Source organism: Schistocerca piceifrons, chromosome 1, assembly GCF_021461385.2.
Source record: "Schistocerca piceifrons isolate TAMUIC-IGC-003096 chromosome 1, iqSchPice1.1, whole genome shotgun sequence".
NCBI lineage: Eukaryota > Metazoa > Arthropoda > Insecta > Orthoptera > Acrididae > Schistocerca > Schistocerca piceifrons.
Window position 1 is genome coordinate 234,746,851 of NC_060138.1, and position 17,002 is coordinate 234,763,852.

Here is a 17,002-nt window from a genome sequence, read left to right on the forward strand (position 1 = left end):
AAAAACGTATGCGCGCTAATACTGGAATTAAAACAGAGTCTTATGGCAGTGCTTTAATTCATTCAGAGATTAAATTAAAAAAATGGCTGTGTGTTTCCGCAGAGCGAGTTTGCAAACAGACCTAAATAAACACTGCAAGACGCAGATGCGATAAAAAAACATCGGGTGTTGCAAACGAGAGGGAGTGAGCTACAGGGGAGTCCGACGGACGGCCGATAGAACGGCTTCGACACCGCCTGCGAGATGCGACTGCTTGCTTTCTGACCTTCTGACACCACAGGCGACGTGGACAGCGAGTGGACAGTGAATACGACGGACAGGGAAGAGGTGCCTGTGTATTCACAGTGTTCTCCCAATCTTCCAGCCTACAACTATCTATTACGATATTGACTCACTTGTATCTTTCTTCAGTCCGACGTCAAGCGCTTTTAGACTATCTCATCAAAAGAACCAGAACACCTTTTAGTGGGCATTAACATGGAATGTGTCCATGACAGCTTGAACGCTGCTGGTAACTCTTTCAATAACACATCTTAATGTCTGTGGAGGAATAGCAGTCTACTCTTCTTCTAAGCCAAAAACAGAGAAGAAAGTGATGTTCACCGCAGGAGACTGTAGCGAAGTCGATGTCAGATCTCATCCCAAAGGTCTTCCGTTGCGTTCGGGTCGGTATTCTTGGCAGGCCAATCCAGTTCAGGAGTCTTACTGTACACGAACCATTGCATCACAGAGGCTGTTTTGTGACAGGGTGCATTGTCACAATCGTCGTCTCCGAACTGTTTCCTCTACTGCAAGAGGTACACAATGCTATGAAATTTGTTCGTATCCTTCCTCATATAGCGTTTACTTGAGAAAACTCACACCCATGCCGTAACACTATCTCCTCCCTACTTCACGAACGAGGGCAGTGAAGTTCCCTAGGCGTTCTCCAGACCAGCCTTTCCATCGAATTGCAGCAGTATACAGGGTGATTTTATTCACAGTGCAAAAGCTCTTGGGATTGATCGATGACAGGATGGGGAACAAAAATGGTCTAATGAACGTATGTCCGGAAATGCATGGTTTCCATGCTAGAGACCATTTATTCAATCATACTTTGCTACAGAGACCGCAGTCACAGTTACTGTATGCATGGTTTCCTTCCAAAAGGTGGTACTGTTCCTCATACGTCATGCCCTAGCACTCTCTCATGCTATTGTAATTGGTAATGTTGTGTCCAATTCACTTCTCTTGCTGACTCATCATGTAGTGGGTGTGATATAGCTTTGTGCACAATGGTTTCGCATAGGAATCGAAAGCTTGCCGACGTGGTGTTTACTTATGGTAAGGCAAATGGCGACGGGCGGCGGACAACAAGATCGTATCAGGAGACCTATCCCTTCTGACAACAACCGCAGCATTCAATGTTTGCAACAGTATTTCGCCGTTTGTCTGAGACAGGACCGTATCAGGAGGCAGAAAGGAGTACCCCAAATATTCGGGCACAGACTTGGAGGAAAATGTGATTAACACTGTGGAAGGCGACCGCCGTGTCAGTATCTGGCAGTTGGCCCGCCAGTACAGCGCAAGCCAGAGACGACTTTGTGGAACATTCTCCATGACAGTTGTTGCTAATCTTGACACTTACAGTGTGTGTAGTGCTTATTAGCGACAGACTCTTCACTTCGAGAGCAGTTTCCTCACTTACTTCTTCATCAAGAAACTACGATTCCGGGATTTTTGTCATCCATCCTATTTAAAGAACAGGCCACATTTACGTGGAGAGGTAGCTTCAACTTTCATAACAATAATCTCTGGGATAGTACGCAAAAGCCCCATGTTATGGTGACAGTTAATCATCAACATCGGTGGAGCCAAAATATGTGGGCCAGGATAATTTGCGACCAGATTTTGGGACCAGTCTTCCTTCTACGTCGCCTAACAGGACGGAACTATCGACGTTTCTTGCGGGTAACTTTGCTCTCCTGCTGGAAAAAGTGCCATTGATGATTCAAATGGTTATATGGCTGCTACATGATGGTGCTCCAACTCACTTCGCCGTTAACGTCCGGATCCATCTCAATCGTGCCTTCCCTGATAGATGGATCGGACGAGGGGATCCAATAGCATGGCCTGATCGTTCACCGTATCTCAGTCACTACGATTTCTGGTTGTGGGCACGTCTCAAAAGTATCGTATATGCAGAGCCCATTCCAGATATGAAGACGCCGGAGCAGCATGTTCATGCTGCCTTTGACGTTGCTCGGATGCAGCCTGGCCGGTGTGAACGTTTGAGACAGAACATGCTACGGTGCGTACACGCACGTGTTGAGGCACGTGAAAGCCATTTTCAACGCATACTGTAACTGCGGCTGCATTGTACAGCGCGTGTTAGACCGCAGTCTCTGTAAAAATGTATGTTCGAGTAAATGGTACCTAGCATGGAAACCGTGCTTTCCCGGCCATAAGTTCGTTAGACCCTTTTTTGTTCCGTATTCTCTCATTGATCAAAGCCTAGAGTTTGTACACGGTGGAAAAAAATCACCTCATAGAACTATCTCCGGCCTGAAGGTCACCCGCCACTTGTAGCACGCTAAACGCCTGATTAAGGCGTTGGCGCAGTCGACGCCTTACATCATCTGATAACAGGCAAAATCACGACCTGTCGGACAATACTTCTGTCCAATCTGTGTTCTTTGGTCCATCGAAGACATGCAGCATCTTGTGCCTATGACGGTAATAGCTTTTCACGAGATACCCAACTACAAACGGCCATTGTACGCAGTTCCCTTCGCAATGTTTCCTCGAAAATTGGTTGAGGAGCAGCATTCAGCGACAACAGACATTCCCCCCTGTCGGTTAGGATCCTTTTGCAACCACTGTTCTTACATCGCTTTAGATGGCTGCGAGTGGTACACCAACAAACCAGGCATCTTCATTCACCGTGTGGTCAGAGGCACATCCAGACACGATTGCTTCCCTCTGCCTTCTGTCATGTCTCCATGTCGACCCAGTTTACTGTGCTGGATCCGTACAACGGACTGATGCATATATACCACTTCACTGCCATGCCTTACGTGAACGTTGCTGGATCAGTTCTGTAGCTCTCCAAAGCGAACAGTGTGCACTGTTTATAAGATGACCAATACATTACTGGCCATTAAAATTGCAACACCACGAAGATGACCTGCTACAGACGCGAAATTTAACCGACAGGAAGAAGATGCTGTGATATGCAAATGATCAGCTTTTCAGGGCATTCATACAAGTGTGGCGCCGGTGGCGACACCTACAACGTGCTGACATCAGGAAAGTTTCCAACCGACTTCTCATACATAAACAGCAGTTGACCGGCGTTGCCTGGTGAAACGTTGTTGTGATGCCTCGTGTAAGGAGGAGAAATGCGTATCATCACGTTTCCGACTTTGATAAAGGTCGGATTGTAGCCTATCGCCATTGCGGTTTATCGTATCGCGACATTGCTGCTCGCATTGGTCGATATCCAATGACTGTTAGCAGAATATGGAATCGGTGGATTCAGGAGGGTAATACGGAACGGCGTGCTGGATCCCAACGGCCTCGTATCACTAGCGGTCGAAATGTCAGGTATGTTATCCGCATGGCTGTAACGGATCGTGCAGCGACGTCTCGATCCCTGAGTCAACATATGGGGACGTTTGCAAGAAAACAACCATATGCACGAACAGTACGACGAAGTTTGCAGCAGCATGGACTATCAGCTCGGAGACCATGGCTGCGGTTACCCTTGACGCTGCGTCACAGACAGGAGCGCCTGCGATGGTGTAGTCAACGAAGAACCTTGGTGCACGAATGGCAAAACTTCATTTTTTCGGATGAATCCAGGTTCTGTTTACAGCATCATGATGATCGCATCCGCGTTTGGCGTCATCGAGGTGAACACACATTGGAAGCGTGTATTCGTCATGGCCATACTGGCGTTTCACCGGGCGTGATGGTATGGGGTGCCATTGGTTACACGTCTCGGTCACATCTTGTTCGCATTGACGGCACTTTGAACAGTGGACGTTACATTTCAGATGTGTTACGACCCGTGGCTCTACCCTCCGTTCGATCCCTGCGAAACCCTACATTTCAGCAGGATAATGCACGACCGCATGTTGCATGTCCTGTATGAGCCTTTCTGGATACAGAAAATGTTCGACTGCTGCCCTGTCCAGCACATTCTCCAGATCTCTCACCAACTGAAAATGTGTGGTCAATGGTGGCCGAGCAACTGGCTCGTCACAATACGCCAGTCACTACACTTGATGAACTGTGGTATCGTGTTGAAGCTGCATGGGCAGCTGTACCTGTACACGCCATCCGAGCTCTGTTTGACTCAATGCCCAGGCGTATCAAGGCCGTTATTACGGCCAGAGGTGGTTGCTCTGGGTACTGATTTCTCAGGATCTATGCACACAAACTGCGTGCAAATGTAATCCCATGTCAATTCTAGTATAATATATTCGTCCAATGAATACCCGTTTGTCATCCGCATTTCTTCTTGGTGTAGCAATTTTAATGGCCAGTAGTGTGCTTTGTGTGGTGAGTGGATAAAAAGGAGAGATATGTTAGTAAGTCCGATGTAGGAGCTAAGTTAGACGAATTTCGACCTGCTGTGTCCTGACGGCAGCATTTTCTCTGCTCTGTTCCAGAACAAAGTGGTGACGGTGGACGGCAGCCGCGTGAAGCTGCAGATCTGGGACACGGCGGGCCAGGAGCGCTTTCGCAGCGTCACGCATGCCTACTACCGCGATGCACACGGTAGGTCACACGTACTTACTCTTAACCACGGCTGCCTTTCTGCTTAGGCTATGTTCAGCAGCCTTGCCAGGAGATGATGCACATCTCCTTCATAACCTTCCAATCAGTGTACACAGTAGCGTTACTAGAATATGATGCACATGCCCTCACTAACTTTCCAATTAGTGTACACAGTGGCCTTACCAGAAGATAAGGCACAGGTCCTCACTAATCTTCCAGTTTGTATATACAGAAGCCTTATCAGAAGATGATGTGCATATTCCAGCTAACCTTCCAATTTGTATACACAGTTCGCTTACCAGAAGATGATGCTCATGTCCTTGGTAACATTCCAATCAGTGTACACAGTAGCCTTACAATAAGATGATGCACTTGTCCTCGCTAACCCTCCAGTCAGCGTACACAGAAGTCTTGCCAGATGATGATGCACATGTCCTCGCTAATTTTCAAATCAGTGTACAAAGATGCCTTACCAGACGATGATGCACATATTCTAGCTAACCTTCCGCACTTACCAGAAGACGGTGCAAATGTCCTTGAAAACATTCCAATTGGTTTACACAGTAGCCTTACCAGAAGGTTTAGCACATTTCCTCACTAGCCTTACAATCAGTGTACGACATATTCGAATGATGTGACAATAAAGTCACTCTTTATCCCAGAACGACAACCATTTATGAGAGTCATTTTGCATGTCATGATTTATCAGTTGCGACTATTATTAATTTATTTTTATTTTCATTTTATTTTTCTTTTGTACACATTACCACATAGTTCTGTAAGATTGAGACGTTCCTTGCACTGGCAGTGCATGCCGGCTGTCAGAAGACGCCGAAATATAACTTTCTGGGTGTCATGCATGTAAGCTTCCCCTCTTACTCAGTAATTTTCGATAGTTATTAGATTTAATTAAAACATTTGGGAATTACGTCGCTAGGTTGAAGCATTCATATGGAGGCAAACAAGAAAAGGCTAAAAGGGATGACCATCAGGGGTGCAGGAACTGCTAGCAACTTTAATCACATAACAAAGAGAATAAAGGTGGACGAAAATCTTCATACAATTACTTCTGAAAACTTCAGTACTTCGGAAAGACGCAGAAGGAGGAGAAGAGAATTTTCATTTAGGTAATACAGACAAACAGTTTGTCAAGGAACTGACTCATAATAAATGCTTAACATATGTTGTATATTTTACATACTCGGTATAGTAGTAAACGATGATACCTGCTATGCTACATTTCTTATTAGATTTCCTTCTGGCAGACCATGGTCGGACCTATTTTTGCTTTCGTTAACCCTTTATGTGGCTATTTCTTTTGTCTCTAATCACTGACATATTATAGACATTGAATGAGTTGAATTATTACTCGTATTTACGTAACCTGCGAACACGGTCGTTTGCAGACATGCGAATTGCAGTTTACATGTCAGTTCTACGCATGGCCGACAAAGGCTAATATAACTGGGGAACTAGAAATTTTTACTCGCATGAAAAAAAATCCGAGTGGTATTCTAAACGAACATATCGCCCTAAAAAACATTTATCGAAAATTTTACAAACGTCCTCGATCAAAAATGAAGCAACTTTTTAAACGAAACATAACTTACATAATACTATGTAAATGTACACATTTTGCTTTTATATTAACTATATCTTTATGTATTACTTTCATACATCCTCTACAGGATCGCTGATGGTGAGTACGTGCTCGATACCAGACCGGTAAATTAAAGAATTATAAAAAACAAGCAGCTTCGTCTTTCTGCATAAGCAAAAACGTCGTTTATCAATTATATGAAGGCAGCAAGATACTTTGAATACAAAAGCTCTACAGCCGGCCGCCGTGGACGAGCGGTTCTAAGCGCTTCAGTCCGGAACCGCGCTGCTGCTACGGTCGTAGGATCGAATCCTACCTCGGGCATGGATGTGTGTGATGTTCTTAGGTTAGTTAAGTTTAAGTAGTTCTCAGTCTAGAGGACTGATGACCTCAGATGTTAAGTCCCATAGTGCTTAGAGCCATAAAAGTTCTACAGTTCATCGTGAAACTTGGCCTCTTCAACAATCCGTCAGTTATCACGAATCAACGGTCGATCTTTCCATTCCTTGCTGCCAGTTATCTGCAGGTCCTCTATGACTCCATCTTTCCATCTGGTTCTTGGTCAGCCCAGTCCTATTTGGCACCCTGGGTTTCCATCTAATATTCTTTTAGCTACTTCTGTATCACTTCTGTGCCACATGCTTCTCCTATGAGAGCTCCTGGTTGAGCTCACTGTTCTTCTAATAGGCGGATCTTTGTATATAGTGGACAACTCATGATTGTACCCCCTCCTTCATTTTTCTCTTTCACAGACTGGGCAAAAGATTTTTCGAAGTACCTTCATCTCAAAGCCATCTAGCAGTCCAATATCTTTGTGTCTTAATAACCCATATTTGGAGTCATATGCAAGCACTAGTCGTAAAATACAAGTGTTTTAGAAATCGGTGATTTGGTGATATGGGTTAAGAAGCTAAAAAAAAAAAACAGTTTTTTATGCATAATAGGCTCTGTTGAATTATGTTAATCTCTGTTTAATTTTAAAACACTTGTCATCTGAGAGGTTGACTATCTAGCTTAGGTACTTAAACTCCTCAGCTGTCTCAAAAGTATAATCTCGCAATGTTACTGAGGGTTGCATGTTGTTCTTGCTTGCTCTTCCGGCAGCCAGTTGTTTGATATTTAGTCCCATCCCGACCTGCTCAACTGCGATGAATATTTCCTCCGTTGTCTTCCTAGTTCTTGTGACTATATCTGTGCCATCAGCATAACGTAGTATAAAAGATCGTTTCCCTACGCAACCGGTCTACGTTCCTGCTGACCTTCTCTAAGGCTACATTTTAAAGAAGATACGCTAGCGGATCTCCTTACCTTACACCATCTGGTATATCAATTGAATCAAACGCCAATCCTTCTGTTCTTATAGTACTCTGTATGTCATTCATTTTCATTCTCAGAAGCCTTAACAATTTTGCAGGAATGCCTAAATCAGTCAAGGAACGTTACAGTTGCTCTCTGTCTATACTATCATATGCTGATTTTTGGTTAATGGAAAGGTGATGCATGCCAATACCGTATTCAACTGTCCTATCTAAAACCTGATCCAATGTTGATTTATCTGGGCGAAATCCACATTGGTATGAGCAAATCTCTCTCTGAACTGTTGGAAGGAGATGGTCAAACATTATCTTGCAGATCACTTTTAATATAAAGTTTTGCAGCATAATTCCTCGATAGGCGTCACATTCCAACATACCTCCTTTCTTCTATACAGAGCGTGTAATTCATTCTCTCCACTGACGGGTCATTTTCACCACGTTTCATAGCGAAATGGTCAGCTTATGGAGAAACTGTTTTGAATACCGCTTTGTTCGAACATTTCCACTGGAATATAATTTGTTCCTGGTGACCAATTGTTCTTCAATTCCTTCAAAGCAATTCTCTTCCAGAATTGGTTGCTCAGTATTTTTGTCAAAGTCATTTAAACATGTTTCAAATCTAAATGTCACTTACTACTTTCCTGATCTCAGTCCCTCAACGTCGTCTCATTTAATTCGACTGCATTCCATACATCAGCAGTTTGAATTGTTGGATGTGAGGTCCGCCAATTATGCAGAACACCGTTTTTTCTCAGTACCCAAACATGTTTCGGTACCACTGTGAAATCATGTAGTTTTTCGTTTTTATTTATTCTGCAATGTGAACATTTTTGTTAAATGATTATAAAATTATGTGCATCTGTAGTCCAAACAACAGATCGTTTCATTTTGTAAATATCATTACATTTGGTGTGCATGAATTTTCTGGATCACTTGTGTGTTAATTACTACAGGTAGTTTGTCATCTGCAACCAAACGATGTTGATGAGAGTGTTTTTGCTGGGAGTTAACCCATCTTCTAGAATTTAATTTAGTTTGTCGCGATGTTTTCGCTCCTATATTCGTTTTTACTTACGTTTTCGTGTGTCAAGCATTTCCATTCTCCGCATCATGCTGAGGTGTTGTGATGCACACGTAACTATAACAAGTATTTTCAACAAATAACGTAGTAAAAACGCTTTTCACCTCACCAAAACACAGTGTGATTGTGGTTTGTTATATGTCCCAGACTAGTAAGTGTTCATTTGTTCACCAGAGAATTCGGCGCCAAATTTGAATTTTGTTTGCATTTTATCTGTGTGTGTGTGTGTGTGTGTGTGTGTGTGTGTGTGTGTGTGTGTGCGCATGCGTTTTCTGTGCTCTTCTTAGCTGTGTGTGTTCTCTTTTCTATGGCATTCCTTTTGTGTGTAAATGGTGCGTATTTGCAGATTTTAGTGTATCTTTTTTTTTCTTCTGTGTGTGTGTGTGTGTGTGTGTGTGTGTGTGTGTGTGTGTGTGTGTGTGTGCGCGTGTGTATTTATTTCGTTGTGTAGCTGTTTTAAGTGCGTATGTGGTTCATTAATCAGGCATATTATGTCATCGACATAACGGTACCAGTATATAACATTGTAGTTTTTTGGTTTTTTATAACTACAGAGTTATATACTGGTACCGTTATGTCGATGACGTAATATGCCTGATTGATGAACCACATACACACATAGAATATTTACACAATGAAATAAACAACATACACCCAATAAATTAACTTCACATTAGAAAGAGAAACTAACAACACACTACACTTTCTAGATCTCAGCGTACATAAAACAAACAACACACACAACTTCACAATATTCAGGAAACGGACAACCAGAAGCACCACCATTCACAACCTATCACACCACCCACTGACACATAAGCAAGGAAATTTCAGATTCGTGCTCCACAGATTAAACAGAACACTCATGAACAAACAGAACTAAACACAATAAAACAAATAGCAGGAAAATGTTATACTACCCATATGGTAGACAAGTTAAATCAAAAAATATGCAAGCACTACAAAAATGAACATACCACACATACACACAAATCCTCACCCAGCACAGAACAACAGAAAACACAAACAATGACCACACGCAAGACACAACAGAGCAACAACACACACACAAAACGAAATGACACATACCTACAATAACAAGATTGTTCACAGAATAGGCAACATATTAAAGAAAAAGGGACTCCAAATAGGATACAGGACAGAGAACACAACACAGAAAAAGATCAGAACACAAGAAACACCCATGGATAAATTTAACAGATCAGGAACATATTAACTCACATGCAACACTTGCCAGTCAGTGTACATAGGAAAAATATGCAGACACTTTAAAACAAGATGTTCAGAACATCTCAGAACTTCAAAAAGCAACAGCTCCCGCAGCACATATGCTGACCACCTTGTAGCCAACAATTATCATCCAACCACAATAGAAACAGACTTAAGAATACTAAAACCCAGCTGCAGCCTATACAGTAAACTGACCATTGACGAAGACTTCCATATACAGAAGGCAATAGCAGAAGGTAAACAGGTCTTAAACGAATACATTACACTCTACAAGGGCACACTCTTTAACACATTAAAGGAACTTTACAAATAAGAACAGCACAAACAGATAAAGTCTACAGACACACACACACACACACACACACACACAAGAAAGAAAAGATACACTAAAATCGGCAAAGATGCACCATTTACACACAAAGGAATGGTAATAGAAAGGAAAACACACACAGCTAAGAAGAGCACAGAAAACACACACATACACACACACACACACACACACACACACACACACACATACAAGCACGCGCGCATACACACACACACACACACACACACAGATAAAATGCAAACAAAATTCAAATTTGGCGCCGAACTTTCTTGTGAACAAATGAACACTAACTAGTCTGGGACACACAACAAACCACAATCGCACTGTGTTTTGGTGAGGTGAAAGGTGTTTTTACTACATTATTTTTGGAAAATACTTGTTATAGTTACGTGTGCATCACAACACCTCAGCATGATGCGGAGAATGGAAGTGCTTGACACACGAAAACGTAAGTAAAAACGAATATAACATCGCGACAAACTAAATTAAATGCTAGAAGATAGGTTAACTCCCAGCTAAAAACTTTCTCATCAACATCGTTTGGTTGCAGATGACAAGATACCTGTAGTAATCAACACACAAGTGATCCAGAAAATTTATGCACACCAAATGTAAAAGTATTTACAAAATGAAACGATCAGTTGTTTGAACTAAAGATGCACATAATTTTATAATCATATATCAAAAGCGTTTACATTACAGAATAAATAAAAACGAAAAACCCACTGATGATGACACAGTGGTGCCGAAACATGTTTGGGTACTGAGAAAAAACGGTGTTTTGTATAACTGGCGGACCTCACATTCAACAATTTTAACTGCAAACACGGCCAATACAAGGAGCTGGAAAACAAAATGATCAATACTCAGCAGTTTGGTACCATAAGACCTTACCACAAACTTCCAGAAAATTTGCTCAAAGCTCACAGTTTTTATTTCTTCTCTCTGAATTTTAATTTTCGTTACATATTTCTTGCTGACTTCCTTCAGCGCTTGCTCAGTGTACAGACTGAATAACTTCAGGAATAAGCTACAACCCTGTTTCACTCCCTCCTGAACTAACATGTCCCTTTCATGTCACTCGACTCTGGTTTCTGTACAGTTTATGAATAAGCTTCCCTCCTTGTATTTAATACCTTTTATCCACAGAATGTGAAACAGTGAATCCCAGTCAACATTATTAAACACTTTCTTCATAAATGCTAAAAATGTGCATTTACTTTTCTTTTGTCTCCCATGTTCCTACATTTCCCCGGAACCTAAAGTGATATTTCCTGAGTTTTACATTCTTCTGCAAATAATTCGTGGTAGTATTTTGCAATTATGATTTATTAAATTGGTGGTTCGGTATTTTTCACACCTATCAGCACTTGCCTTCTTTTGTCATGACTGGCTTTGCCAAGGATGCTAGTAAGTCTGAGGGCATGTCGTCTACTACAAGGATCTTCTTTCGACTTAGTGTTTCAGTGTTCTGTAAAATTCTTCTTGCAGTATCATATCACTCATTTCATCATCTACTTTTTCTTTCCTTTTTATTGCGATGTCTTCAAGTTCATTACCTTTCAGATTTTCCTTCTTTGCTTCATACTGGCTTTCTACCTGAGCTCTTACTATTCATCTAGCTGCTATTGCTTTCATTTACATTACATTTATCTTAACTATGGCTTTTATTTTGTAGCCATTCCTGCTTTGCCATTTTGTAGCTTTCCATCAATTACATTGTTTAGACGTTTGTATTATCTGTTGCCCGCTTTACATATAGCATCTTTAAATATTCTCCTTCCATCAGTTAAAGTCTATATGTTGCGTGTTGTCCAAGGGTTTCGTCTGGCCATTGTTTTTTTTTTAATTTTTTTATTACCTATTTGCCTCTCTGCCGTCTTTACTATTTTACCTCTCCTTTTCCGTGCTTCAGCCAATCGTTGCCTAACACTCCCTTTGAAGCTATAAAGAACCTCTGGTTCTTTCAACTTATCCAGCTCCCACATTCTTAAATTCAGTTTTAACCTGCAGTTCATAATCAATAAATTATAGTCAACATTCATATTTACCTCTGAAATGCTTCTTCAGATTAAATCTGGATTCGAATTCTGTCTTACCATTATCAAAGCCATCTAAAGCCTTCCGATGCCTCCGCGTCTCTTCCACGTAAATAATCTACTTTCATGATTCTTCTGTCCTCTCCCCAAGGCCATATTCTCCTGCTATTTTTCCTTCTCTTCATCTTCCTTCTTTAGAATTCCATCTATCCTTAAGCATTAACTTTTCGTCTCTCTTAACGACCTGAATAATTTGTTTCATCTCAGAATAGTTTCTTTGAATCTCTTTAATCGTATGATCAGTTAGTACGTACATAAACTTGTATTACTGTGATTGGTGTTGGCTTTGTACTTTGTCTTGGTTACAAAAATGCGACGGTTCAATCCCGTCTCCGGCCATCCTGACTTAGGTTTTCCGTGATTTCCCTAAATCGTTACAGGCAAATGCCGGGATGGTTCCTTTGAAAGGGCACGGCCGATTTCCTTCCCCATCCTTCCCTAACCCGAGCTTGCGCTCCGTCTCTTAATGACCTCGTTGTCGACGGGACGTTAAACACCACTAACCTAACCTAACCTACAAAAATGCGTCACTACGTTATGCAGAGAAGCTTACCCGCATTTTTATTTTCTTATTCATTATTCGTCCTACTACGGTTACCTACATTTCTATTCTTCCTCTCTACACCTCACTAGTACGAACTACTATATTTAACTTTAAAGTGTCCATATCTCGTTTTAAATTGTCTAGCCCACCTATTCACTTAAGAGATATAATATGCCGCGCTCTGATCAATAGAATTCCGTTAATGTCTGTCCTGATGACAACATCCTCCTGAATAGTCCCCGCCGGCCGATCGAATGAGGTAGTATTTTACCTCCGAAATATTCTGTTCAAGAGGATCATCATTAAGTTATACCGTGGAACGGCTTGCCCTCGTGAAATAAAATGGCTGGTTTTTTCCCTTGCAGTCATCCATTCGCAGTATCAGTACAGAATGGCCATTATGGCAAATGTTACAAGGCCACCTTCCCCAGTCTTACAGACAGCTGGACCAGCATGACCTGAAAATGCTGGTGCCTCTTTCGAGTAATCATACACTATATGATCAAAAGTATTCAGAAACCCCCAAAAACATGCGTTTTTCATATTAGGTGCATTGTGCTGCCAGCTACTGTCAGGTACTACATATCAGCGACCTCAGTAGTCATTAGACATCGTGAGAGAGCAGAATGGGGCGTTCCGCGGAGCTCACGGACTTCGAACGTGGTCAGGTATTTGGGTGTCACTTGTCATACATCTGTTACGCGAGATTTCCACACTCCTAAACATCCCTAGGTCCACTGCTTCCGATGTGATAGTGAAGTGGAAACGTGAAAGGACACGTACAGAAACCGTGCAGGCCGACCTCGTCTGTTCTTGACAGAGACCGCAGACAGTTGAAGAGGGTCGTAATGTGTAATAGGCAGACATCTATCCAGAGCATCACACAGGAATTCCAAACTGCATAAGGATCCACCGCAAGTACTGTGGCAGCCAAACACCACACCGTAAATGCCAGCCGATGGCTCGCTTGGTGTAAAGAGCGTAAACACTGGACGATTGAACAGTGAAAAAAAAGATGTGTGGAGTGAAGAATCACGGTACACAATGTGGCGATCCGATGGTAGGGTGTGGATATGGCGAATGCCCGGTGAACGTCATCCGCCAGCGTGTGTAGCGCCAACAGTAAAATTCGGAGGCGGTGGTGTTCCGGTGCAGTTGTGTTTTTCATGGAGGGGGCTTGCGCCCCTTTCTGTTTTGCGGGGCACTATCACAGCACAGGCCTACATTGATGTTTTAAGCACTTTCTTGCTTCCCACTGTTGAAGATCAATTCGGGAATGGCGTTTTCATCTTTCAACACTATCTAACACCTGGTCATAATGCACGGCCTGTGGCGGAGTGGTTGCACGACAATAACATCCCTGTAATGGACTGGCCTGCACAGAGTCCTGACCTGAATCCTATAGAACACCTCTGGGATGCTTTGGGACACCGACTTCGTGCCAGGCCTTTTCGATCGACATCGATACCTCTCCTCAGTGCAGCACGCTGTGAAGAATGGGCTGCCATTCCCAAAGAAACCTTCCAGCACCTGACTGAACGAATGCCTGCGAGAGTGGAAGTTGTCATCAAGGTTAATAATGGGCCATCACCATACTGAATTCCAGCATTACCGATTGAGGGCGCCACGAACTTTTAAGTCATTTTCAGCATGGTGTCCGGATACTTTTGATCACATGGTTCATATTAGTCTGACCTCTCCACAAATACCAGTCTGATTGTACCTACGGAATGAGTGTCTGAACCGTTGATGCACAAATACCACTCCCCCGCGACAAGGTACATTTTTCGTCGGGGACAGTCAGATTATACACCACTGGCCATTAAAATTGCTACGCCACGAAGATGAGGTGTTACAGACGCGAAATTTAACCGACAGGAAGAAGATGCTGTGATATACAAATGATTAGCTTTTCAGAGCATTCTCTCAAGGTTGGCACCGGAAGCGACACCTACAACGTGAAGACATGAGGAAAGTTTCCAACCGATTTCTCATACACAAACAGCAGTTGACCGGCGTTGCATGGTGGAACGTTGTTGTGAAGCCTCATGTAAGGAGGAGAAATGCGTACCGTCACGTTTCCGACTTTGATAAAGGTCGGATTGTAGCCTATCGCGATTGCGGTTTATCGTATGAAGACATTGCTGCTCGCGTTGGTCGAAATCCAATGACTGTTAGCAGAATATGGAATCGGTGGGTTCAGGAGGGTAATACGGAACGCCGTGCTGGATCCCAACGGCCTCGTATCACTAGAAGTCGACATGACAGACATCTTATCCGCATGGCTGTAACAGATCGTGCAGCTACGTCTCGATCCCTAAGTCAACAGATGGGGGCGTTTGCAAGACAACAACCATCTGCACGAACAGTCCGACGACGTTTGCAGCAGCATGGACTATCAGTTCTGAGACCATGGCTGCGGTTACCCTTGACCTTGCATCACAGACAGGAGCGCCTGCGATGGTGTAGTCAACGAAGAACCTGGGTGCACGAATGGCAAAATATCTTTTTTTCGGATGAATCCAGGTTCTGTTTACAGCATCATGATGGTCGCATCCGTGTTTGGCTACATCGCGGTGAACGCACATTGGAAGCGTATATTCGTCATCGCCATATTGGTGTATCACCTGGCGTGATGATATGGGGTGCCATTGTTTACACGTCTCGGTCGCCTCTTGTTCGCATTGACGGCACTTTGAACAGTGGATGTTACATTTCAGATCTGTTACTACCCTTCATTCGATACCTGTCAAACCCTACAATTCTGCAGGATAATGCCACGACCGCATGTTGCAGGGCCTTTCTGGGTACAGAAAATGTTCGGCTGCTGCCTTGGTCCACACATTCTCCAGATCTCTCACCAATTGAAAACGTCTGGTCAATGGTGGCTGAGCAACTGACTCGTCACAATACGCCAGTCACTACTCTTGATGAACTGTGGTATCGTGTTGAAGCTGCATGGACAGCTGTACCTGTACACGCCATCCAAGCTCTGTTTAACTCAATGCCCAGGCGTATTGAGGCCGTTATTGCGGCCAGAGGTGGTTATTCTGGGTACTGATTTCTGAGGATCCATGCACCCAAATTGCGTGAAAATGTAATCCCATGTCAGTTCTAGAATAATATATTTGTCCAATGAATACCCGCATTTATTCTTGGTGTAGAAAATTTAATGGCCAGTAGTGTACTTCTTTTCTTTCATTTCGAGATTGGACTCAGCCGTATCCTCGATATCGACATCTTTAGAAATAACAAGTCATGGCGGACGGGAGCAATGCCGACACTGAACTTATTAGAGGAACCATCGGTGCATTCATTTGAAGTACTTCATGGAAACCATTATTAGGAAACATAAATCAGTACGTCCGCTTTGGAGTGTGGTCTCCGCTCTCCAGATTGTAAATCGAATTGCTTAAGCATTATGCTATCACGCTTAGTTTCCCATCTTCTTGCCTGTAATGCTCAATATTGACTACGCGCTTCTTCTCTAATACCTCTAAAGATATGGTAGCATCTCACTTTGAATACAGTCTGCCGCTCCTGTGTCGACCTGCCATCGCCTTCGGAAGCTCCGTACCTCTCCATCGTCGCAGTTGTCGGAAGCGAATGTTGAGATTTGGGGCAGCTCTTGATGCAGGACCATTGTACCAACCCACGTCGAATCCGTCGCTCATACAGTATCCAGAGCCATTAGTGCAATCTCGACGTGCCGGCGGAGTAGTTGCACAGTGTACACACCGAGATAGACGTGCGCAGCAAGTGTACTCGGCAGCTTTACAAGATATACAAGAGTCGCTCTATCGACTCTTCAGCTGATGGGGTCAGCGAGCCCTACGGCAACTTGGAGAAGGATCCTTGTGACAACACACTCAGTCATTCATGCAGTCTGGCACCTAGCTCCTCCACGAGTCGGCTCGATGTGCAGTTAACATTGCCTACGTTACGACATCTTACGGATAACTGTTGAAAGTGTCTTTTAGGCGTGATCCAGAGCTATCATGGCTCACAAGCGAACA

The 17,002-nt window shown here is 43.1% G+C and overlaps 1 protein-coding gene across 2 annotated transcripts in view; it reads left to right on the forward strand.

Moving 5' to 3' along the window:
* The window catches only part of LOC124796300 (ras-related protein Rab-37-like), a 335,644-nt gene that overhangs the window by 281,917 nt on the left and 36,725 nt on the right, over positions 1 to 17,002 (forward strand). For both annotated transcript variants that reach the window (XM_047260426.1, XM_047260434.1), the window contains one exon: positions 4,656 to 4,764. In XM_047260426.1, the coding sequence (XP_047116382.1) occupies positions 4,656 to 4,764 (109 nt within the window). The remainder of the gene's footprint in view (positions 1 to 4,655; positions 4,765 to 17,002) is intronic.